General features: G+C 39.6%; 1 protein-coding gene across 1 annotated transcript in view; it reads right to left on the reverse strand.

Moving 5' to 3' along the window:
- Positions 1 to 26,962, reverse strand: part of PKHD1 (PKHD1 ciliary IPT domain containing fibrocystin/polyductin) — a 433,598-nt gene that overhangs the window by 353,751 nt on the left and 52,885 nt on the right. Inside the window, exons 27-33 of the mRNA XM_060164227.1 lie at positions 24,963 to 25,093; positions 22,076 to 22,211; positions 19,120 to 19,315; positions 18,343 to 18,410; positions 15,081 to 16,673; positions 12,841 to 12,984; positions 6,535 to 6,754 (exon numbers count right to left, since the gene is read on the reverse strand). Coding sequence (XP_060020210.1) covers positions 6,535 to 6,754; positions 12,841 to 12,984; positions 15,081 to 16,673; positions 18,343 to 18,410; positions 19,120 to 19,315; positions 22,076 to 22,211; positions 24,963 to 25,093 — 2,488 coding nt within the window. The remainder of the gene's footprint in view (positions 1 to 6,534; positions 6,755 to 12,840; positions 12,985 to 15,080; positions 16,674 to 18,342; positions 18,411 to 19,119; positions 19,316 to 22,075; positions 22,212 to 24,962; positions 25,094 to 26,962) is intronic.

Genomic DNA, 26,962 nt, shown 5'->3' on the forward strand with positions numbered 1-26,962 from the left:
AAAACCCTTTTCTGCTGGCTTAGACTTTTTCACAACCTTTAGCTCATATTTCTTTTCTTTTTTGGCCCTGATTATATGACTAGAAATTTTTTTCATTAAAAAGCCATCATCAAGATGAGCAGAGACACCAGGATGTCAAAAATGGACTAACATTTGCAAAATTTCAAAGTTTCTTAATATTACTATGTCATGTTTTCTTCCACAACCATCCTACAAATTAAGGAGCACAGTTGGCCAGTTTTAACTATAGACATATGTGTACACAGAGAAATACATAGATATAGATGATATGGATGTGCATGCACACACGCATGCACACAAATATTTATTTTGAGGGAATGTGGTAAGAATATTTGGCCCAAACGGTGGGAGAGAGAGTTCTAGAACCTAAGTTTCCTGAGTCCCAATCTATTGCTCTTTCAGTCGGTCCAACCAGATCCAAAAGTAAGCAGATATTCTCCTTGGATGCACTCTCTATGGTAGGCAGTAAAAACACATGCCATCATTCTGCCTCCCTCACTTAGCGTGAAATTGCTTCCCATGTCTCAAATCTCCTGGACCCGCACAGCCCAGCCAAGGCTCTGTTACTGATGCCAACAATACAGCATCATGCTGAGTACACTGTGAGTCAGAAGCCTTGGGTTCCAGTCCTGATACTGCCGGGGCTTGACTGTGACTTTAGAAAGATACTTAGTCTGTTCTTAGAATAGAATCCAAACTCCTTACTATGGCCTCTGAGGCCTTAATACATCCCCGAGCTCTTCTCGAGCCACTTTTCCTCCTTCTAACCCTACTCCTGCCCTTCTGACCTCTGACAGTTCATGAAACTTAATGGGTCCTTTGCACTTGCTGCCCCCACTGCCTGACTCTCCATAATGACACTTGTCCTTAGCTCAGCTTAAAAGGCACTTCTTCAGAGAAACCTCCTCTGAGCTGATCCAGTGATCCCACACCTGGGCATATATCTAGAGAAAACTATAATTCAAAAAGATACATGCACTCCAGGGGAGGGGTGGGGGTGGGGGTGGGTTGAATTGGCAGATTGGGATTGACATATATACACTAATATGTATAAAATGGATAACTAATAAGAACCTGCTGTATAAATAAATAAATAAATAAAATTTTTAAAAAATGTAAAAAAATATAAAAATAAATGAGTATCTTTCCCTTGGGGAAAAAAAAAGATACATGCACTCCAATGTTCACTGCAGCACTATTTACAATAGCCAAGATATGGAAGTAACCTAAATGTCCACTGACAGATGAATGAATAAAGAAGATGTGAGAGATACACACACACACACACACACACACACAGACACATACAGTGGAATATTACTCAGCCATAAAAAAGAATGAAATAATGCCATTTGTAGCAACATAGATGGACCTAGAGATTATCATACTAAGTGAAGTAAGCCCGACAGAGAAAGACAAATATCATTTGATATCACTACCTACTGTGTAGTGCAGGGAACTATATTCAGTATCTTGTAATAATCTAAAAGGGAAAAGAATCTGAAAAAGAACATATATATATATATATATAAATATAATATATTTGTATAACTGAATCACTTTGCTGTACACCTGAAACTGATACATTGTAAATCAACTATACCGCAATTTAAAAAACAATAATAACAAAAAATGAAATAAAAAAATTTTTAAAAGCAGCCTCCATTGTTTTTTATCACTTTATAGCCCGTATCAGAACATGTGATCATCTTGTTTATTGTCTAGCCTGCTCCACTACTCTTAAGGACAGGGACTTTGCATCTCATTCACCACTGAGTCACCAGCTCCTGGCACAGTACCTGGAACATAATAAACACTTGATAACTACTGGATGGATGGATGGATGGATGGACAAACTGGGCATATATTTGCCACAGATAAAAATGTCTGTCTTTGCCAAATGACATCAAATCCATAGTGGTAGTGGCTGGCAGGGGGTTAAACCATTTAATGGAAATGGGTTCTTTGCAAAGACCCTGGAAAGTAGTTCTCTGCGTTCACAAGCACAATCTTAAGAGGAACCAAGGTAAGCTATTTAGCACATGATATTCCTAGCACCCCATGTAAAATTTATATTGTGTTTTCTGGTTATTAAATTAGTACATGTTCACTGAAAAAATTACATAAAAACACAATGAAGAAAACAAATATGATCAGTCCTCCAGCCCCCTAGGGATAGGCACTATCAGCATTTTAGAATACATCCTTCCGGTCTTTTTCCCAATCACCTGTTGTGTGACACATGTACATGTACTATAAACACCATCAGGACTTCACTGAGGCACTATTTTGTGACCTGTACCTTTCACTCCTCAGTATATTGTAAGCATTTCCTTCTTTGGTTAAATGTTCTACACCATGGTTTTTCAAGGTTCTTAGTATATTATCACTTGGATTCATTCTTTATTACTAAACGCTTACTTCATTTCAACTGTTTTTGTTAATATACCTAAAGCATTGAAGACTATAGTTCTTCATAAATGTTACACTTTTCTAACTGCTTTCTTAAAATCTTGGAAGTAAAATCGTTGGATCAAAGTAGAAGAATTAATAAATGAAAAAGAAATGAAGAAAACAATAGCAAAGATCAATAAAACTAAAAGCTGGTTCTTTGAGAAGATAAACAAAATTGATAAACCATTAGCCAGACTCATCAAGAAAAAAAAGAAGACTCAAATCAATAGAATTAGAAATGAAAATGGAGAAGTAACAACTAACACTGCAGAAATACAAAGGACCATGAGAGATTACTACAAGCAACTCTATGCCAATAAAATGGACAACCTGGAAGAAATGGACAAATTCTTAGAAAGGCACAACCTTCAGAGACTGAACCAGGAAGAAATAGAAAATATAAGCAGACCAATCACAAGCACTGAAATTGAAACTGTGATTAAAAATCTTCCAACAAACAAAAGCCCAGGAGCAGATGGCTTCACAGGTGAATTCTATCAAACATTTAGAGAAGTGCTAACACCTATCCTTCTCAAAATCTTCCAAATATAGAAGAGGGAGGAACACTCCCAAACTCATTCTACAAGGCCACCATCACCCTGATACCAAAACCAGACAAAGATGTCACAAAGAAAGAAAACTACAGGCCAATATCACTGATGAACCTAGATGCAAAAATCCTCAACAAAATACTAGCAAACAGAATCCAACAGCACATTAAAAGGATCATACACCATGATCAAGTAGGGTTTATCCCAGGGATGCAAGGATTCTTCAATATATGCAAATCAATCAATGTGATAAACCATGTTAACAAATTGAAGGAGAAAAACTATATAACCATCTCAATAGATGCAGAAAAACTTTTGACAAAATTCAACACCCATTTATGATAAAAACCCTCTAGAAAGTAGGCATAGAAGGAACTTACCTCAACATAATAAAGACCATATATGCCAAACACACAGCCAACATCAATCTCAATGGTGAAAAACTGAAACCATTTCTACTAAGATCAGGAACAAGACAAGGTTGTCCACTCTCACCACTATTATTCAACATAGTTTTGCAAGTTTTAGCCACAGCAATCAGAGACGAAAAAGAAATAGAAGGAATCCAAATCAGAAAAGAAGAAATAAAACTGTCACTGTTTGCAGATGACATGATACTATACATAGAGAATCCTAAAAATGCTACCAGAAAACTACTAGAGCTAATCAATGAATTTGGTAAAGTAGCAGGACACAAAATTAATGCACAAAAATCTCTTGCATTCCTATATACTAATGATGAAAAATCTGAAAGAGAAATTAAGGAAACACTCCCATTTACCACTGCAACAAAAAGAATAAAATACCTAGGAATAAACCTACTAAAGGAGACAAAAGACCTGTATGCAGAAAACTATAAGACACTGATGAAAGAAATTAAAGATGATAAAACAGATGGAGAGATACACCATGTTCTTGGATTGGAAGAATCAATTGTCATGTGAAAATGACAATACTTCGCAAAGCAATCTAGAGATTCAATGTAATCCCTATCAAACTACCAATGGCATTTTTCACAGAACTAGAACAAAAACTTTCACAATTTGTATGGAATAGCCAAAGCAATCTTGAGAAAGAAAAACGGAGCTGGAGGAATCAGGCTCCCTGACTTCAGACCATACTACAAAGCTACAGTAATCAAGACAGTAAGGTACTGGCACAAAAACATAAATATAGATCAATGGAACAGGATAGAAAGCCCAGAGATAAACCCATGCACCTATGGTCATCTTACCTTTGATAAAGGGGGCAAGAATATACAACACAGAAAAGACAGCCCCTTCAGTAAGTGGTGCTGGGAAAACTGGACAGCTACATGTAAAAGAATGAAATTAGAACACTCCCTAACACCCTACACTAAAATAAACTCAAAATGGATTAAAGACCTAAATGTAAGGCCAGACACTATCAAACTCTTAGAGGAAAACATAGGCAGAACACTCTATGATATAAATCACAGCAAGATCCTTTTCAACCCACCTCCTAGAGAAATGGAAATAAAAACAAAAATAAACAAATAGGACCTAATGAAACTTCAAAGCTTTTGCACAGCAAAGAAAACCACAAACAAGACGAAAAGACAACCCTCAGAATGGGAGAAAATATTCGCAAATGAAGCAACTGACAAAGGATTAATCTCCAAAATTTACAAGCAGCTCATGCAGCTCAATATCAAAGAAACACACAACCGCAACAAAAAATGGGCAGGAGACCTAAATAGACATTTCTCCAAAGAAGATAAAAAGATTGACAACAAACACATGAAAGGATGCTCAACATCACTAATCATTAGAGAAATGCAAATCAAAACTACAATGAGATATCATCTCACACCAGTCAGAATGGCCATCATCAAAAAATCCACAAACAAGAAATGCTGGAGAGGGTGTGGAGAAAAGAATCCTCTTGCACTGCCGGTGGGAATGTAAATTGATACAGCCACTATGGAGAACAGTATGGAGGATCCTTAAAAAACTAAAAATAGAACTACCAAATGACCCAGCAATCCCATTACTGGGCACACATCCTGAGAAAACCATAATTCAAAAAGAGTCATGTACCACAATGTTCATTGCAGCACTATTTACAATAGCTAGGACATGGAAGCAACCTAAGTGTCCATTGACAGATGAATGGATAAAGAAGATGTGGCACATATATACAATGGAATATTACTCAGCCATAAAAAGAAACAAAATTGAGTTATTTGTAGTGAGGTGGATGGACCTAGAGTCTGTCATACAGAGCAAAGTAAGTCAGAAAGAGAAACCAAATACCATATGCTTACACATATATATGGAATCTAAAAAAAAAAAAAAAAAAAATTCCGAAGAACCTAGTGGCAGGACAGGAATAAAGACACAGATGTGGAGAATGGACTTGAGGACACAGGGAAGGGGAAGGGGAAGCTGGCACGAAGTGAGAGAGTGGCATGGACTTATATACACTACCAAATGTAAAATAGATAGCCAGTGGGAAGCAGCCGCATAGCACAGGGAGATCAGCTCGGTGCTTTGTGACCACCTAGAGGGGTGGGATAGGGAGGGTGGGAGGAGATGCAAGAGGGAGGAGATATGGGGATATATGTATATGTATAGCTGATTCACTTTGTTATAAAGCAGAAACTAACACACCATTGTAAAGCAATTATGCTCCAATAAAGATGTTAAAAAGTAAAACACATGCTGTCTTAGGACATCAGAAATTCTGACTGCCATGGAAAGGGCTGGTTCTCACTTTTCCTCTGGGTAGTTGGTCTTGTTTAGTTTTATTTTTTAATGGGGAAAGAGGCCTTCATTAAATAATAGGATGTAACCACTCTATCTAGATAAGAAATAAAGAAGGACGCAGGGCCACAGTCAGCACTGAAATATCACACTTCACAGTAAGGAAGCTGCTTGCAGAAATGAAGGTCATCTAGAGCAACCGACAGGGCCACACTCTTTTTTAAATGTGTTTAGAAAAGGGGATTTTTACCTGGAAAGTTGTGGTATTTATTTGTTTGCTTTTTAAGTTCAAAAACTTATAAGCCTATGGCTTTTAAATCCTAGATCTACAGTCCTTCGGCCCATGCATCCCCCTTTCTTCTGAATAAACATTGCACAATCTGCTGGATTTCTCTATGACTTTTTCTCATACTTGTGAATCTGTTTGGAAAGAAAAGAAAAAGGAAACGGGAAAAGAGCCTTCTGTTTTTCATAATGTCTAATCTTTTTCCCCCATTGGCATTCACCAGATGTTGCTCTGGATCAGAAGATAAATATTAAAATCTAAGCAAGAACAAAGCAGGCTGTTTACTGGGCAGATTTTTCAGATGTTCTCTTGAACACTTGAAAAGACAGGAGACTCTTTGATATGCAGACTGGCTGGAATCCACAATGGAACAGTCCCTCCAACAAGAGGGTTGGCCCTAGGGCTGTGTCCACGCAGCCTGCAGTTCCTGAGAATTCCATTAATCCACTGGCTGTGCATTCGTGGGGAAGGTCAGGGAGGGAGAGGACTAGGTTACCTGATGAAGAGGCCTGAGAAAGATGGAAAGACGGACTCTGTCCAACGATCTTGTGCACAGATGCATCGGGAACTCTCTTCACAGGTGTAGAAATAAGGCCATGATTCGGGCAGGCTCTCTGTCCCCACAGCAACAGTCAAATCACACTGCACGTAGCTGCAGCCAGAGGTCTCACAGTTCTCCTCCTCAGGCCTCAGGCCACACAGGAAAGCCAAGGACACTGCATGAAACGGTCAACGTTGGGTTAGGTAATAACCACAGAAAGAACTAAAGGCCTTACTTTGTTACATCAACCAAGCCCATGTGTTTTTCCTTGACCAATAGGAAAATAAACTTATTCATTTCCTCTTCTTAAAAGTGTACTATGTGTACATAATTCATACAGAAGATACAAATCATGTTTTTGTAAAATATGAATCACCTAGTCAGAAAACTCATGTGAATGTACCATAAATTCAGCCAACATAAGCCAATACCGTCAAGATGCTCTCCAGTCTATGTGCTCCTGGCCAAGTCTACCCACTTCCTCCTCATTCTCAGAAACAAACACTTGCAGTTTTTAAATAGCTTTCTCACATGGGTTTGTATCCTAAACAGGAGATTGTTAAATTTTACTTCTTTTTGAACTTTAGAAAATAGACTACATGGCATAATATCCTTAGAACTGCTTTCTTCACTCAATATTATGTTTCCAAGATTTAGCCCTATTATTGCATGTAACTGTTGTTCAAACATTTTCACTGCTGTTCAACACTGCATTCTGTGAAAGTACTACAATATATTTACCTATTCTGTCACCAATGGACTTTTGGGTAATTCCCAGGTTTTGCTACTACAAACATGTATGGAATTTTCTCTAGGGTATATACCTCTAAGAAAATTGTCTACTCATAGGGTAGGTGCAAGTTCAACCTTACAAGACAGTGCCATGTTGTTTCCAAAGTGGTTGTGTCATTTCACGTTCCTACCACCTATATTTATGACTTCCCAGTAACCCACATAATTGTCAGCACTTGGGATTATCAGACTCTTAATTTTGGCCAGTCAGTGAGTATACAACAGCATCTCATTGTGGCCTTATTTTGAATTTTCATCATTACTTTTTAGGTTGAGCAAGTTTTTATATGTTTAGTAACAATGTATTTTCCCTTCTATGAAATTCCCATTTCTGTCATTTGCCTTTTTTTCTATTGGAATGCTTGTCTTTTCCTTATTGATTTGTGAGTTTTATATTCTGGGTACTAATCCTACAGAGGTTATATGCTTACTAATACCTTCTCCAGATTTGTGGCTAGACTTTTCATTCTCTTTATGGGATCTCTTGATTAACAGAAGTTCTTGATTCTCATAGAGTTATGACTATTAACATTTCATAAAGAAGAACAGCAATGATTTGAAGCCCTCTGACCCTGAGACCATTTCTTTCCAGGTCATGAGACACGATGTAAAAAGCATCACCAAGCCAGACTGGCAATAACCTTTAACAGGAGGATGAACAAATCTCTACATGAGATGGTTTGGGAGCATCTCTGCCTGAAAACCTTAATAAAATAGAAAAGAAAAATTTCCTCTAGCCTTCTACCTCTGCAGCTAGCTTGTTCATGCAGGTACGTAACACATGTTATCAAGGGCTATGAGCTTGAAGCTAAGAGGCCTGCCTACATCACAGGGCTGCATGCAGCAAGGGATAAGACAAGTACATGAGAGGGTTTGCCGTTATTCAATCACACACAAATAGTATTATTATTGCTGGTATATTCCAAAGCACCTAACACATAGTAGGTTCTGTGACTGTGTTCCCAAAGAATTACAGCAATTAAAATGTCTGGAAAGTAAGAGTCTTGTATGGATAGAGGAAACATGAGAACTTTCCAGTTAGTAAGCCCTGGGGCAAATAAAAACAGGCTTAACACCTATAAAATAATGAACTCATTATGGGTGATTACATGGATGCAAATTGACAAGGTGGATTATGAAAAGTGCCCAGCATTGGGGATCAGAATCCATGGATTTTACTCAAGGTTCTGCCACAAAATAGCCGTGCGACCTTAATCACTTTAGCTTTTCATGCCTCATGGAAAAGTCAAAGTTTCCGTGAAGAAGTCATGTGGTATAACTCAAGATATAAATGCAGGAAACCAAAAGATCAAAGATCTTGCTGATTTTAAACAAATACAGAGTATTAGACTGACAAGATGCTTTAGCAACCTATCATATGAAGAAAGAAAATTCTTCTTTTGTTAGAAGTACAATTTGGGGGAAAAGTAAAGATGATGACCCCAAAAGCAGCAACAGGACATTTTTTTTTAACAGGACACTTTTAGAGTTCTACATTTCTTAACTTTTATTGAAGTATAGTTGATTTACATTATGTTAGTTTCAGGTGTACAGCATAGTGACTGCATATTTTTACAGATTATACTCAAGAAGCTCAGAAGAGAAATACTAAAATGTTTACTTGCTGTAAAGTTTCTGATACAGTAGGTCCCAAGGATTCGCACTGTTAACAAAATCCCAGGTGCTGCTACTGTTGCTGCTCCGGTAATAATATTTTTTTCAGTAATTCTCAATAATAATATCATTGAGAAGCACTGTGTTAGAAGGACTGAAATTATTCAGCTTTCCCAAGGGCTGCCAGCTGATTAAGGTTGAAAAAAGTAGAGTGGGGAGCATTAGTAGGTAAAAGGATAGATTTCCCTGAGAAAGGCAACTGTGAAACACTTGTATGGGTCGCTGCTGTGAAAGTGCCCGCTAAAAAATCTTTTAAAATATAACAGCTTCTTAACTAAATTGGTTCTGTGCAATCCTATCTGAAAGTAGGAGAATTATTTAGTAGTTTTTAATAATTTATGAGACACACTCCTTTGACAATTCGATGTACACTGTAGACCTACTTCCTACAAAAAAAAAAATACACAATCATATTCTCAAAATGTCTTATCCAATTTCAGGGATACATAGAATCCCCAACTCCCATCCTGGATCTTAAGTAAGAAACCAGTGGAGTGACAAAGGAGTAATCACCAAAATACACAAGCAGCTCATGCAGCTCAATATCAAAAAAACAAACAACCCAATCCAAAAATGGGCAGAAGACCTAAATAGACATTTCTCCAAAGAAGATATACAGATTGCCAACAGACACATAAAAGGATGCTCAACATCACTAATCATTAGAGAAATGCAAATCAAAACTACAATGAGGTATCACCTCACACCAGTCAGAATGGTCATCATCAAAAAATCTAGAAACAATAAATGCTGGAGAGGGTGTGGAGAAAAGGGAACGCTCTTGCACTCCTGGTGGGAATGTAAATTGATACATCCACTATGGAGAACAGCATGGAGGTTCCTTAAAAAACTACAAATAGAACTACCATATGACCCAGCAATCCCACTACTGGACATATACCCTGAAAAAACCATAATTCAAAAAGAGTCATGTACCACAATGTTCATTGCAGCACTATTTACAATAGCTAGGACATGAAAGCAACCTAAATGCCCACTGATAGATGAATGGATAAAGAAGATGTGGCACATATATACAATGGAATGTTACTCAGCCATAAGAAGAAACAAAATTGAGTTATTTGTAGTGAGGTGGATGGATCTAGAGTCTGTCATACAGAGTGAAGTAAGTCAGAAAGAGAAAAACAAATACCGTATGCTAACACATATATATGGAATCTTAAAAAAAAAAAAACGGTTCTGACAAACCTAGAGGCAGGACAGGAATAAAGACGCAGACATAGAGAATGGACTTGTGGACACGGGGAGGGGGAAGTATAAGCTGGGACAAAGTGAGAGAGTGACATGGACATATATACACTACCAAATGTAAAACAGATAGCTAGTGGGAAGCAGCCGCATAGCACAGGGAGATCAGCTCGGTGCTTTGTGACCACCTAGAGGGGTAGGATAGGGAGGGTGGGAAGGAGATGCAAGAGGGAGGGGATATGGGGTATGTGTATACATATGGCTGATTCACTTTGTTGTGCAGCAGAAGCTAACACAACGTTGTAAAGCAATTATACTCCAATAAAGATGTTAAAAAAAAAAGAAACCAGTGGAGTTGGATTCCGCCAGTTCCTCTCCATCTTTATAGACACTACTTAAAAGTCTTTTAAAAGACTTTTTTTATTTTGAATTTTATTTCATTTATTTTTTTATACAGAAGGCTCTGATTAACTATTTTATACATATTAGTGTATTTATGTCAATCCCAATCTCCCAATTCTTTTTTAATGAAAGAGGAAAATAAATTATCCATTTCCCCAGAGTAAATGAGCAGTCCTTGTACAATCAATGAGTGTTTGCTGACACCTAGTGACAATGGTAAAAGTTACAGCGCCTCACTCATGTTTTCCTCTTCTAAAAATCAAGGAATTTTGAGAATTCTTTTTCTAAATTTAATCAAATCTTTTAAAATATAATAATTTATTTTATTCCTCTCCTATGAGTTATAAAACTCCCAATAACACAATTTACCTGACCCTGAAACTTCATTGGTTTTTAGTTTGTACTTCTGGTTGAAACTAGATGTCTTGAAATAATAGCAAAGAGTTGATTAATTTAAATAGTGTATACGTGAAAGCCCCCCGCCCCCTCCAAAAAAACTGTAGCAGTATTTGTTAAATATTAGGACCTAGAAATGGGGAGTCGGTTTTACGTTTCCACCATTTCCCAATTCCCGTATTTATTCTTTCATCGAACATTAATTTTGCACGTCCCCTAAGCCAGGACAGTTCTAGGCACAGGAGTTAGAACAGAGGAAGAAACAGACATATTAACTTTAACTTTCTACCATATCCTAAATTTCCTATTGTGGAATCTTAAGTAGAACAGATCTCTCATCTGTGATGTTCTGCTCATATACATGAGGTCATAGGACACTCGATTTCCACTATCGTAAGCAAGGATTCTTTCTCCTCTCCCCTCCTTTCCTCCTCCTCTCCTTCCTCCCAATCCCCACGGCCACCACCACCACTCCTCCTTCTGGTCTAAGACCATCCAGTGTAACTGCCATCACAACAGTATTATCCATCATGGAATTTTTGTCCAAGCTCAGAAGTGATGCTTTTATCACTGTAAATCTTCCACCAACATTCAAGTTGCAGACACAGAAATTAGGAATATAACTTAAAGCATTTTACAGAAAACATGAGTACAAATTATTTTTAAGTGCACAGGTATAAGATCTATGATTATGCAAACCAAATAACCACCTGGCTTAGCTGACCCTGTAGTGATATTAGTAATTTCATCCCTGAGACTTTTTTTTCTGAAGCTGAGTGGGTTATAAGCATGTGTTGTGAGCCCCATCATAGAAATATCAAAGCTTTGCACATTCCATTCTAAACCCTCCACCCCACAAAGACATGGCTTCCCGTGCCACAATTTATGTGATGGCTACAAAGCTTACAACAGTGAGAGATCATGGTGTTTTACTGAGTAAGGGCTCAGGTAATTATCTGGACTTTACAGAATAAAAGGATAATGTTAATGTTGGCCTTTTTTTCCTATAATAAGATTCAAGACCTGAGCACACTAATATGCAAGAGCTCTCCAGCAGAATGATCTAATCCCTTCACTAGGACCTCCAGATGGCAGACATTTTCAGCAGCCCCACCTCAGAACAAGACAAGATTGTTTTCTCCACGATGCCTAGGCTGTCACTGAAACTAGTATTCACCACTCAGAACTACTTTCTCCATCTTTATATGACTGCCGTCAAGAACACAGACCTACTAGAGAATGGACTTGAGGATATGGGGAGGGGGAAGGGTAAGCTGTGACAAACTGAGAGAGTGGCATGGTCATATATACACTACCAAACGTAAGGTAGATAGCTAGTGGGAAGCAGCCGCATAGCACAGGGAGATCAGCTCGGTGCTCTGTGACCACCTAGGGGGTGGGATAGGGAGGGTGGGAGGGAGGGAGACGCAAGAGGGAAGAGATATGGGAACATATGTTTATGTATAACTGATTCACTTTGTTATAAAGCAGAAACTAACACACCACTGTAAAGCCATTATACTCCAATAAAGATGTTTAAAAAAAAAGAACATAGATGATAAATGTTTTGTTGTCATTAACATGACAAAAACTGTTATGACTCATCTTAACAGGTGGTCCCCAATTCTAACTACCATTTTAGATGGGGATCAGTGTGTTTTTCCCCCTCAGGAACACATAGAAAAATTTAAAGTCAATACAGCATTAATTATCAAAAAAATGGAGTTAACCAAAGTATGTCATTTCCATATACACTCTTTAAAAAACGAATATGGCATTTTTCCTGACCATCCAGGGGCAGAACCAGGCAGCTGAAGGCAGACACTGTCGCGTTAGCCAAGACTTGGCAGGGAGCACCACACACGGCAGCTGAGATGTTCTCGGGAGAAAATCCTGCTCCAAACACATGCACGAGCCTTCCACCCAGGCAGCCTTTAAAGACAAAATGATGAGTTCACCATCATAGAGGCAAATCTTTCTTTACTCAGAATTCAAACCCATGCTTTCCTGCTCCCCTTCATTCTTTCTATGCCCTCCTGAGTCCACACACTGGCCTTAGATTCCCTGTTTTCTCAGTTTCTTCTCACTAAGCTCTGGCCTCCAAAGCCTGGAGCCCTTATTCTGTCAAACCCCAATAATTCAACAACCTATAAAACGTGTAAAAATTCCTATGTAGAAAAATAATGCTTATTTATCGTTCTTAAACTTTTTATACAGAAGAGTATAAAGTGAAAGAAAAACTTCCCCTAACTACTTATCTCACTCCCCAGAAGTAGCCATGTATAGAATTTCTTGTGAATTCTTCTTGAATTTTCTAAGTATATAGGTTTTTTTATACAAAGGGGTCATTCTATACATAATATTCTACAACTTTTTTTAAAAGTTAGAAGTGTAGCATAAACATTTTTCCAAGTCTATATATACAGATCTAGCTCATCATTTTTATTTTTTTATTTTTTTTTTTTTTGCAGTACGCGGGCCTCTCACTGTTGTGGCCTCTCCCGCTGCGGAGCACAGGCTCCGGACGCACAGGCTCAGCGGCCATGGCTCACGGGCCCAGCCGCTCCGCGGCATGTGGGATCTTCCAGGACCGGGGCACAAACCCGTGTCCCCTGCATCGACAGGCGGACTCTCAACCACTGTGCCACCAGGGAAGCCCCCTAGCTCATCATTTTAATAGCCACTTAGAATTCCATCATATGATTATTCCATAATTTATTGAGCAATCTTCCTATTGATTGATAGTTCCATAATTTCTCCTCTTTTGCTGCAATTAAGGATGGTGCAATGAACTATATACACTTATATGAGTAAAACTGGTGCAACTTCTTAGAAGTGGAATTGCTAGGTCAAAGGAAAAGTAAATTTTTACTTTTGACGAATACTGCCAAATTTCTCTCCAAAATAATGTTGCCCCAGTTTATACTCCTACCTACTGTGTAAGAAGAGTGCCTGTCTGATGGGTAAAATCATGTCAGTTCTTAACAGACAACATGGTTTGCTTCAGTCTGAAAATCAATAAAGGAAAATGTCAGCTGACATCTGAAAATGTCAGATGTGCAGAGACCTCTAGTCTACATTGAGACAGAGGTCTAGTTTCTCCTGCCTTCAATGTCAAATCTAGGTGGTATTTACACAGCTACCTGACAAACTTTTTGCTTGGGTGCATTCTTACCCCTCCTCTCTCACCATAAAAGTCATGGATTCCTAGAGAGTTGAAAGGGGAACAAGGGAGCATCCAGCCCCAAACCCTTTATCAAATAAGAAATCTGAGGCTTAAAAAAGTTACCCAGCTAAGACAGTGACAGACTCAGGACCAAACCCCAATCCCCATAGCATCCCGCCCAGCTGAGGCCAGACGTATTTGTTCCGAGAAATGGCTTGGTTCGTACTTCATCAGTCTAGGATCCTGCTCCCATAATTACTTCTAACCTTTCTGCATCACAATCGCATTTGAGCTATCTCAAGTGTAGTAAGACATTAAGGGGACAGAAACCCAAACCATCATTGGAAGAAAAGGCAAGGCAAATATCAATACATCTAAAAGGAGAAAAAGTTCAACCAATGAAATCATACTGTGCAATTGGCTTATTATTGGTGGAGTATGAATTCATCTGTGAAATAGTACAAAATGATAAAAATTAATCATATTTAATAAGTTTAAAACAATTCAAATTGGCAGATAGGTTTAAAAATAAATGAAGGCATTTATGTTCTACTTAAATGATCAAATTATGAGCTCTTACAAATGGTATTACTTAAAGCACAAATTAAAGCGGGTTAATGTATCAAATTAAAATACAATCAAACACTTAAAGAATATGCACAATCTCCTCGATAAAAAACAAAGCCTCATAAATGGAGCATGACAAAGTTTTAGGAGGAAGCTGGGGCTGTAAGAGGAAAACCGGCTTCTCTCTCCTTCTGTCATTCAGACTGACGTTGATTTCCTACCTCACAGAGTCGGGACAGGAGCTACTGATCCACTTATATAAAGAAAGCTCTTCTGCCTCATCTGCCTGACTTACCGAAGTTCTCAGTCACTGCTGTAACGGTCACTCTGGATGTGAACACCAGGATAGATGAGGCCCACCCTCTCAGGTGGTCATAACCTCTGACTTGGTACTCCCCGACAGGAAGGGACGGGACCACACACTGGAGAAGGGTACGGTTGCCAGAGACACCCACACAGGGGAACATCCCAATAAAAATGTCAACATTCGCAGCTCCTGAGATCCCGGCCACTGAAAACGTTAAGACGTCATCAGTCTGAGAAACTGAGAGCAATTCGGGGGTGAAGGCGTCGCCGTAACCAATGACGCCCACCTGGTAAGAAAGTCCATCTACCTCTATGACCAGGGCAACGGAGCCATTCCCTGCAGGAACAGCACACTGGATGAGCTCAGAGCTGAGGTTCACAGTCAGGCAGGCCTGCTGGCCAATGTAGACTAAAGTGGAGTTCCGTCCCCTCAGGGCTGTACCCTCCAAGGTCAAGAGGCTTCCACCATGGAGGCTGAAATTCTTGGGGAAATAATGAAACACTTGAGGCAAAATGTGGAAGTGTCTGTAAACGTGACCAGAGCAAGCATACCCATATCTCGTATGAAGAACCGATAGGTAGTGGGGTCCTGGGGCCAAGCCACTGATACAGCACGCCACGTGGGTTGTATTAAAGAAAGTCACAGGGCAAGGAAGGCGACCATCCACAAACACCATTGGCTCATCAGCCGCGGTACCTAACCTCTGACCCCTAATCAGCACTGTGGTCAGAGACCCACTGATGGTTGTGGTCCAGGCGTCCAGGACAGGAGTTGTCTCTTCACACAAGAAAAGAGTGCAATTCCCCTGACAGGCGCTGGGCAGCCCATTAACCAGGACAGTAACATTCAGGGTGAAGGAAGCGCCAGGCAAGGGGTTACCCGCCGGGGTAATCCGACAGAGGACCATCTGGTCCCCCAAACTCAAAATCACACAAGTGAAAGGACCTGAAATGTCAACCTGAACTGACCTCCTGCTGGAATTGAGAGCCAAGCCCCTCACCGTGAGTACTGTCCCTCCACAAGTGGACCCAAGTGTTGGGGAAATGGCTGTTATCTGAGGCAACACCACAAATTGCTGGGGCACCGCAGACATGTCAGCAAACCCCATCTGCCTCTGACGTACTTGGAGAGGATAGATGCCCGCCTCCAAACTGTGAAGAGGAAAAGTGCACCCAGACAGGCTTGTGTTGCTACTGGGAGACTGGGTCTCAACATCACAGCTCAAGTTCCCCAGAAGGACCTCTGAGTTGGAGAGATTCTGCCCTTCCACGTAGAGCCTCAGGCTGTGATTTGTGATCTCTCCTTGCGTGGCTGTGACCACCGGGGTTGCTGCCATTTCATATGTGAAGATGAAGCCCTTCCCCACCAGGCTTGGCAAAGGTTGGTAGGGGAAGGGCTGGCTGCCAGCCCAGACCTCCACAGGGGCTGGGGCACCAGGCGGCAGGGGGGCTGGCGGGGTCTCACACCAGACGTTCGTCTCCGTTGAGTTCACAATGTCACAGGACCGATTGCCCACGAGCACCCAAACCAAAGCTGGGTCCCTGCTGAACCCTCTTCCTGAGATGCTGAGGATGGTTCCACCTAAAGCACAAATATTGAGAATAAAACTGAAAAGCTGATATTTCAGAACTAGGAACTCACAGCCCCTATGTGAGCCCCAGCAGGACCAAGTAAAAGGTGGGGTAAGTGTTAGTGAAAGTATCTCACCTCACTCATCAATGTTGATGTGTGATCATTTTGGCAGGAGTCAGATGCGCTAAATTTCACATGATAGTAAAACAATATAAATTGTCCTATAAGAGGAATGTTTATACTATTTAAGACAAAATTTCCAAGTATGTTTATAGATCCTTAGAAACCTCCATCAACTTGGACACTAATGAAAAACCAAATTTCTTGAAGTGCTCTTGTCATCTGCTATATTATCTTAACATGTCAGTCTATATGATTCTACAAATTATTATGTAGAAAGAGGATATGTATATTTCATATACATATGTATACAACATATACATAATGAAAAATCAAATTCTTTAGTCTTCTTGTCATCTGTTGTATTATCTGCCTTAATATTCCGTATTATTCTCTGTTATTATGTAGTATATATGTATATTGTTCTATATATATTAAACTTACTAATGAAAAATCTAATTTGTTGAAGTCTTCTACTTATCTTCTATATTATTCTATGTAATATTCCAGTATTCCATATATTATGTAGTCGTGTGTGTGTGTGTATGACATATCAAGAAGAACTGAAACATTGAAGCATGCTTGTAATTTTGCTGCTGTATTCATAGACATCGTCTCACTTTCTAGTTGAGGCACAATCAAATCCCATCTTCAGGACAGGGATGGGGGCAACGTACCCCTTATCATTACCAAATCAGTGGTATAGCCAAGCAGCTTTAAAAAGGATTATACTATGTTCAAGAAGGAGAATGTACCTACTGTATAGCGCAGGGAACTACTCAATACTCTGCAATGGCCTATATGGGGAAAGAATCTTAAAAAGAGTGGATATATGTATGTGTGTAACTAATTCACTTTGATATACACCTGAAACTAACACAACATTGTAAATCAACTATACCCCAATCAAAAAAAATTTTTTAAAGGATAATGTGTTATTTCATCCACTATCACAATGATTATCACAGGCAAATACACAGCTTTCAGTTTTTTCTGAAAATGAGTAGTTTTCTAGATTTCTCTATTTGTCCTGTCCTGACATCTCCCATGTTGACATTTGTGTTTCTGACTCTGTCTCGTCCTTCATCTACATCCCTAGAGCAAGCGAAGACATCAAAGACTCATGCCTCTTGCCCTTGCACATGCAGTATCAAAACGGCTAACTCAGGAAGCTCTTCTCTCGTTTACTACTGTTGTTTTTTTTAATCAAAATATAGTTTATCTACAATATTGTGTTCATTTCTGATGTACAGCAAAGTGATTCGGTGATATGTACTCGAGATGCGCCACTTTTTAGATGTTTCAGCCTCCTTCCATTAGGAAAAAAGAAAACCAGGCACATCTCCTTTAAAGAATTAAAAATTCTTTAATTTCCTGAACTCACTGGGCTAAGGGATCCTGAGTTTTCACACCTTCCAAAGTACATCACTCAGTTTCCAGTGCAGGGGAAAGCACCTCTCCCTGCAGCCCCTTCTCTGGTCTCACCAGGAACAAACTCTGAATATCCAGGGAGTAGACTTGCTGAATAAATAATACCAGTCAGGTCAAAGCCACTCACCCAGAACGGACCCACAGCAAGGCTGGACGCTGAAGACTTCTGTGATGTACTGGATGTGAAGATCCACACTATAGAAAATGGAGAGATGGTCATGAAATAACTGAGAGTCAGAAAAAAAAGAGAAAAGAAGGCACGAGACAGCCGAGATGTATGTATTGGGGGGAGAAGAAGAAAGAAAGGGGGCTGTGATGGAGAGCACAGGTGAGGGGCACAGTCCACCAGAGAAGGAAGGAAACATGAAGAAGAGAAGCTAAGTGGGATATTTTCCTGCTCCAATATCAAGTGGGCACATCAGCCTCATAGAGTTTAGCTACTTTCTGGAATGAAGCAAGGGAACTTCTGGAGAAATACTGGGCAGGGGGACTTCAGGGTAAAAAGGACTGAGCACGGCTTGTGCAGTAATTGAAGCCATTTATTCAAAGCCCAAGACACTGTTATTATTAAAGGTCTTAGTGAAATCACAGTCTCTTATTAAGCGCAGACTCTTCCTCCTCACATAGAGATGCCCATCCCATCTCACCCCAACCCAACTGAGAGACATGACATCTTAGTTCCAGAAAGTTCTCCTTTCCCCAACTAGTAAGCCAAAAACTGGTCTTGAGAGTGAACTGTCCTGTAGGGTCTCCAAGATTTGTTCAAATTTTAGGGTTCTCATATGTTTATCCCTTAACTTCAGAAGAAGAAGAAAAAATAAAGACCTAACTCAAAACTAGAATTCCTCAACTGAATCGCTAGACCATCAACAGACTTAAAATGAATGGCAAGGGGCCACCTCACCCTTGTGCGTGAATGTGGGCCCCATTGATGGAGACTGAGATTCCGTGGAACCCAGCAGGCAGCGGGGGCAGCACCACCTCCAGGCCCTGAGCTGCCTGCGCTCGGACCCGAGCTCTGCTGTCCCCAATGTGGACTTGGACATCCAAATCCGTGTGGTTCATTGGCAGCACCATTCCAATGGAAAGGGTCTCACCTCCTGTGTTGAAAAGAATCCATTAGCCCCTGTGAAGTGGATTTGTGGTCTCAACCGTTTATTCAATTCTAAGATTAGCTTTTGAGATTAAACACGTGGTTAGCCCTGTGCATAATACTCTGATTAAGAGTTTTAATGCCGGGAATTCCCTGGCGGTCCAGTGGTTAGGACTTGGTGCTTTCACTGCTGGAACCAGGTTTGATCGTTGGTCAGGGAACTAAGATCCTGCAAGCCGTGCAGCGTGGCCAAAACAAATAAAATAAAAATAATTTGAAAAAGCTTTTAATGCCAACCTAATTTTTATCATGAAACTTACAACTCATTTAATAGAGCTACAGCCTATAACTTCAAGGGCATAGAAAGAAAAATTGTCAGGACAATTGTACACAAGAGGCATTAATTCATATCCATACAAAGGCAAATCAAGTAGCTATGATGGTCTTCATAACCAGAAAATAACACCCCATGTCCTTTTTGTAGCCTCTACTTTTCTGAAGATAAAAGTCTAAAGCTCTGTCTTGATTATGCACCGAGCCCTGTAGCAATGCTATATATGAGCGCAGTCATTCGCAGTTACAGAGCCCTTTCACCCACATTATCCCATTTGACCCTCACACTGTCCTGATAACATATGCAGGGCAGTTGGCAGGATTGGCATTTTGCTTTTGAGGAAACTAAGGCTCAGTAGCCCAGGTCTCAGAGCTGATTAATGGAAATGTGAGGGCCTGAGTCCAGTCTTGTATCTCAATGCCTTTTTAGTTTATTAGCAACTCTACTAAAATGCCATGTATACTACGGACACTTCATTTTATCTCATATATGTATTGAGTATCAAGAGGAACAGATATGGCTATCAGATGTTAAATGAAGTTTCGCAGGGTATGTAAAGCAGATAGGCTCTAAAAGGTTATAGAAAATCTGCTTATTGGGGCTATATTTAAAACAATTAGGTGTGTAAGAATTTGAATTTGGCACTGGAGGACTTTTCAGCTAATGGATTCCAGCCTGCTGTGAAGAAGGAAACCACATGGGGCCAATGTAGAGAGGCCATCTTTGGCCAATTTATACAACACCCAGTATCTGGCAGAATAATGGTGCTCACTTCAATAAAGCATTTATTGAGTGCTACTCTGTGTTAGTTCCTGGGCTAGGTACTTTTACCTATTGATGCTTTATCTCCATTTTTCCCAATAACGTTGAAAGACTTATTCCTACCTAACAGTTGGAGAAGCTAAAGATAAAGGAAGTTAAGTATTGTGCCCAAGGAGTGGTTGAGTTGGAATTCATTCAGATCGGGCGCTGACAGCAAAAATCACACTAATGGTCTCTCACGTCAAATCCTTCCTCCTCCTTCCCTGCCCCTCTTCTTTTCTCTTTGATTTCATCTTGGCTCTATTGTCATCATCAGCATCAGCATCTCCTGGATGGAGATACGTAGCCCTCCAACTTTCAAAAGAAACTTTCCCAACAGGGCACCACTCACTGTGGGTTTTATAACAAGTTCTTCTTTATTCTGCCTGTAGAAAGATCTCATTGCAAGTGTAAATCCTGCAAATAATGCATCATGTTGTATATATCAATAACATGATCTCCTTGGGCTCTTGGTCAATTGTCAAGCTAATCTGAGATGCCTTTGAGGCACTGATGCAATGTATTTATTCTTTTCATTATAGGTGGGAAATTTTATTAAGAGCCAAAATCACTGAAATCTGAATAGAACAAGGAGCTCCCTCCTCCCTTTTCTACTTCGTTGGGAAGAATCTATACCACTAAGGAATTTTACACACTTTGGTCGCCTCAGGCAGCAAATTCTTCTTCTGCACTATCTGAGCTGAATAATATTGAGAAGCTAAAGGACACCTCCCTTTATGTACTCTTGAGCAATGGAAAATGAAAATAGTACCAGAAAAATTGAGTCCAGGCTGTTTCTTTAGGAAATTTGATGGTCTTGTATAATAAACCCTTAGACATGTCTGCCATAAACTCTGTCAACTGGCACCCAATTAACCAGAACACAGTGGTACCTGCTACTTTTCCAAATCTATATGTTATGACATGATAATAAATTGTCATAATTCCATCCAGTCATATCATCTGAATCATCAAAGAAAGATTAAATCATTTCACGTAGTTGGATGCTAAATAATACACTCTTTATATATATGTCTCTCAAGGAACAAGTTAATCAGAATATACTATTTTCTAATCATGTCAAATAACTGCTATAAAAGGACCTGCTGCCCCAAATGCTATTTTACAATAAACTGTAAGTGGCTGCGTGCCTGGAATCTGCAACCAGACTGCCTGAGTTCAAATTCCCACTCTGGTACTTACTACCAGGTTGTTACTACCAAGTAACATCTTAAACAAGTAACTTATTCTCTCTGTTCTTTAGTTTCCTAATCTGTAAACTGAGGCTAATAATTCTATAAATTAATGACAAAGATTAATGTCTACTATATGTCTGTGCTATTACTATTGGCACATAGTAGGTACACAATACATATTTACTGAATTTTTAACTTCGAATTCCCATGTCATTTTCAGGATAGAAATGGTCCCAATTTTACAGAGAGAAAAATAGATATAAGGAAATTTATTCAATGATGGCTAAGAGGACAAAATCAGTCTCCAGGTTTTCAGAAAAATAACTTCCATCCAAAATATAATACTATCTTCAATAAAATTAATAGGCCATTGTTTTGCCTTTTTATACAATCAGTGCTCTAAGCTGAAAAGATCCTGCAGGATCAGGTATTTTACCTGCTATGCTGCTTCTGTTTCTGCTGAGAGACACAATTACTGGATTTAAAGAGGAGACGTAAGTAAATGCTTTGGGAAGAACCACAGAATGGTCCCCTCTGATCACAGTCACATTCACTGTAGGTCCATCTTCCCCCTGAAAAATTAATTTTTAAAATCAAAACTCTGGGGACTCCCCTGGTGGTCCAGTGGTAAAGAATCCACCTTCCAATGCAGGGGACGCGGGTTCAATCCCTGGTCGGAGAACTAAGATCCCACATGCCGCGGCACAACTAAGCCCACGCACCACAACTATTGAGCTCTCACATCTCAACGAAAGAGCCCATGTGCTGCAAACTACAGAGCCCACTCACCCTGGAGCCCTTGCGCCACAACTAAAGAGAGAAAACCCACATGCCACAACTAGAGAGAAGCTCGGGTGCCGCAACGAAGAGACCACACACCATAACAAAAGGTCCCACATGCCTCAACGAAGATCCCGTGTGCCACAACTAAGACCGACACAGCCAAAAAATTAAGGAAAATAAATAAATAGTTTTTAAAAAATAAAATAAAAACTCTGTAAATAAGACTGAGTTGAGCAAAGTCCATACAGAATTAGTTTAAAGGGTTAAATTCAAGAAAATTGTTTTTAAAGACTATATTTGCTACTTTGAAGTCTCTCTCTGTGTCTCTCTGTGTCTCTCTCTGTCTCTGTCTCTCTCACATGCACACACACTCACAGTGACAAGTGCTTAGAATAGGCAAGTGCAGCATCCAACAGATTAAAGAGTAAAGAAGAATGATTTGCAATTAACACACGAATTGGTTCTGCAAAAAAAACGCAATTTCAAATAAACATCTATATCTAGCTAAACTACCCATCAAGTGTGAGAGTACTTTGAGATATTTAAGTACTAAGAAAACTTCCCTCCCACATTTTCTTTCTTGGGATATTTCTTAAAGCTATTATCTTATAAAATAAGCAATAACCAAAAAAAGAGGAAAAAAACTCCAAGAAACAGTGAAGCTACTCAGGAGAGCAGTCAAGGGAAATACTAGGATGAAACCTATAGAATAAATCTAGAAAACACAAGTTAGATTGAAGAAGAAGAGGGAGCTTCAAGAAAAAAGAGCAACTGATATAATGAAATATTTTTTAAGATAGAGGATTTTTATAATAAGGAAGACATGTAAAAAAAAACTCTAGGGACTTCCCTGGTGGCACAGTGGTTAAGAATCCGCCTGCCAATGCAGGGGACACAGGTTTGAGCCCTGGTCCAGGAAGATCCCACATGCCGTGGAGCAACTAAGCCCATACGCCACAGCTACTGAGCCCGCGTGCCACAACTACTAAGGCCCACATGCCTAGAGCCCGTGCTCCACAACAAGAGAAGCCACCACAATGAGAAGCCCACACACCACAACGAAGAATAGCCCCCACTCACCGCAACTAAAGAAAGCCCACGCACAGCAACGAAGACCCAACACAGCCCCCCCCCAAAAAATAAATAAATTTATAAAGTAAAAAACTCTAAGAAAAAGACAAACTATAAAAAATATATATTGCCTGATTCTATCAGTATCATTCAAATAGTTTAATAATGTAAATATGGTTTATTGATTTAACCAACAAATGACACTGTAACTATATTCGAAGGAATTTAAAGTGGTTGTTTCAGAAAGGGGGACTGAAGAATGGGGAAGTGGGTACGAGAGAGTATGATTGTCTTACTATTTTCTTTTGAACTTTGCATGTATTGCTTTGTTCAATTAAAAGTTGGCTTTCCTAATTTTTATTCTCTCTAGTAAAAGAAATTCAAACAGTACAAATTTTACCCATTAAAATAGTAAATATAGCTAAAGTGCTGATACTCAATGTTGGCCAAGGCACCAGAAATCAGACACCCACACAGCGATGGTGAGAGTATTATTTAAAAAGAGTTTCAGACAACTGGATATCCATGTCAAAAGCTTTATATCTCTGTGCTGTTGTTGTTGGCACATAGTAAGTACACAGGAAATTTTGGAAATTATCTAAATGTCCAATAATGGGAAATATACAAATTGTAACACAAACATATTAGAATTGCATGCAGTTTATATATAAAAGCTAACATTTCATAATATTTGAATAACTGGATGAGATAAAAATATGGGACCAGAGATCAAAGATTACTCTGAACGCTCTCTTCTTCCAGAGATCTTTATTGTTCAGCAGACAGCCTTCTTTGGGGGTCATGGATGTGCTAGGAATCTTGATGGCACTGAAGTGAACTCTGAATAGGAAGTTCAATTTCAGCTGTGAGCATGACTCTCACTCACAGCACCAGAAAAGGGTCTGGACCAAAAACTCTTATGCCATCTATGGGATAGCACCAGCTGAAGAGGGATGGGAAAGCTAAGGGACTTGTTTTTAAGAAACAAGGGAAGCAGTAGGGACTAACTAGGAAGCTATTTCATAGGAACCAGACATTCTAGAGGATTCCAAGTTCCATCAGTCACATCCATGCCAGAAAACAAAATTGCTAATGAAAACTAAGTTATTTGTTTACTTGAGAAAGAAGTGAGATTCTAAGATATATGTCTTGCAAACCAACACTCAGAATGTGCACTAGGTAAATATATTTATTCTGTGGCACTAATACTCATTAAGAGTATGGACCGGGACTGCCTGGTTGTCTTCTTTTAAAAGAAATTAACTGATGCTAATTACAAGCCCCATTGGCGGGGTCAGCTTCCCAGTTCATAACAGAAGTGCTTCCATGTAAGCAACATAAGCATGCTCTCATGATGAAAACGTCATGTCAGTTAACTTAGTTCTAAGGAATGATTCACTGAGAACCTTACACTACACGTTAACAATCGTCACTCACTCAGAGAGGAAATGCCAAAAGATTCCACTTACCTTGGGTGGAACTTTGCATTGAATTCTTCGTGAATTGCTTGTGGTGACATTAATGGCACAAAACTGGGATCCAAATAAAACCAGGCTAACATCTTCCAAACTAGAGCCTCGGATGGTGGCCCAGAGCCCTCCTGTACAAAAGCAGCATTTTCAGATAGGACACACAGCCGTACAGACAGACAACAATTAATTATCCACAAGAGAAATAAATGAAATCAAAATATGAAACTCCTTAGTCAAAACACAAGGCATGTTCAAACTGAAGAAAAAGACTAAACTTAAAAATATAAACTACTAAATGAGATGGGAGATAACAGTGACTGAAGGGCAGAGAGAAGGAGATATTTAAGACTAAAACATAGAGATAAAACACAGACATGGAACAGAGAAGTAGAGTATCAATAGATGGTCTCTGGAAACTGCTTCTGCTCCAGATTTCTGAACAAAATCCCTGCCAATTCTATAAAACATACTCTCTTCCCAAGAAACCAGTATAAGAGAGCAAGTATAAGACAGTAGATAGAGCAGGGGGCCCAGAGTCAGGGCTATAGACTGCTCTACCACTTAGAGCAGGTCATTTGCATTATTGTCCCTGAGTTCACTGGTCCTCATCTCCCTCAACTTTTTTTTTTTTTGGCCATGCCACTCGGCTTGCAGGATCTTAGCTCCCCGACCAGGGATTGAACCCGGCCCTCAGCAGTGAAAGCTCAGAGTCCTACCCACCGGACCACCAGGGAATTCCCACTCCCTCATCTTTAAATGACAGCCTTAACCCTTCCAGTTTTGTGATTCGATACCACACAGACTATGTTCTGGTCTCCATAATGATAGAGAAGGGACTGTCATTGTCACCAAGTGCCACCAGGATTTCTGTACTGACCACTGAGGAGGAGCAACCACAGAAACCCCCATCTCCTCACCACAAACGTCAGTAAGAGAAGGAATGGCACCAATCGCACTGATATCACGGCACACAATACCATTTGGAGGACCAGCCCTTGATCCAGCTGATGGACAGGAAGCCCACTTATTGTTGATCAGCAACGATTCTGGTCTGCCATCTTTCCAGAAAGGGATATAAAAGAGGCAGTGAAGCCAACAAATAGAGACACATATCCCATGCCAGTGGGGAGAGGCCACAGAAGCAAGATTGTCATTCCCCAATGTGTCAGGGTGAGAAAGGAAATTTATACAACCTGATGAAACTCTTGCAGGAGCATGTGACTAAGTGGAACATTACTCTGAAGTTAAATATATAAACATGCCCTTAAGATTCAGGACAAGACTACAATAAACTTCTAAGTTAAAGAATAACATTGAGGAAGAGCCAACACACATTAGCAACATAAAAGATACAGTATCTGGAAACAATCTTGACAAGAACAATTCAAGAGTATGAAGAAATGTGAAGAAAGCTTTGAAATGCTGCTGACAAACGTAACAGATGAGTTAAAACTTAAATAAGAAAACTAAAGTAAATGTACGGAAAGAGTGAACATTGTAAGGTGGCATATCTTTCTTTTTTTTTGAATTTTATTTATTTTTTATACAGCAGGTTATTAGTTATCTATTTTATACATATTAGTGTATACATGTCAATCCCAATCGCCCAATTCATACCACCACCACCACCACCACCACCACCACCCCACCTGCCACTTTCCCTCTTGGTGTCCATACGTTTGTTCTCTACATCTGTGTCTCTATTTCTGCCCTGCAAACCGGTTCATCTGTACCATACCATTTTTTTAGATTCCACATATATGCGTTAATATACTATGTTTGTTTTCCTCTTTCTGACTTACTTCACTCTGTATGACACTCTCTAGATCCATCCATGTCTCTATAAATGACCCAATTTCGTTCTTTTTTATGACTGAGTAATATTCCATTGTATATATGTACCACAACTTCTTTATCCATTCATCTGTCAATGGGCATTTAGGTTGCTTCCATGACCTGGCTATTGTAAATAGTGTTGCAATTAACAATGGGGTGCA

This window comes from Lagenorhynchus albirostris, chromosome 10 (assembly GCF_949774975.1).
Source record: "Lagenorhynchus albirostris chromosome 10, mLagAlb1.1, whole genome shotgun sequence".
Classification (NCBI taxonomy): domain Eukaryota; kingdom Metazoa; phylum Chordata; class Mammalia; order Artiodactyla; family Delphinidae; genus Lagenorhynchus; species Lagenorhynchus albirostris.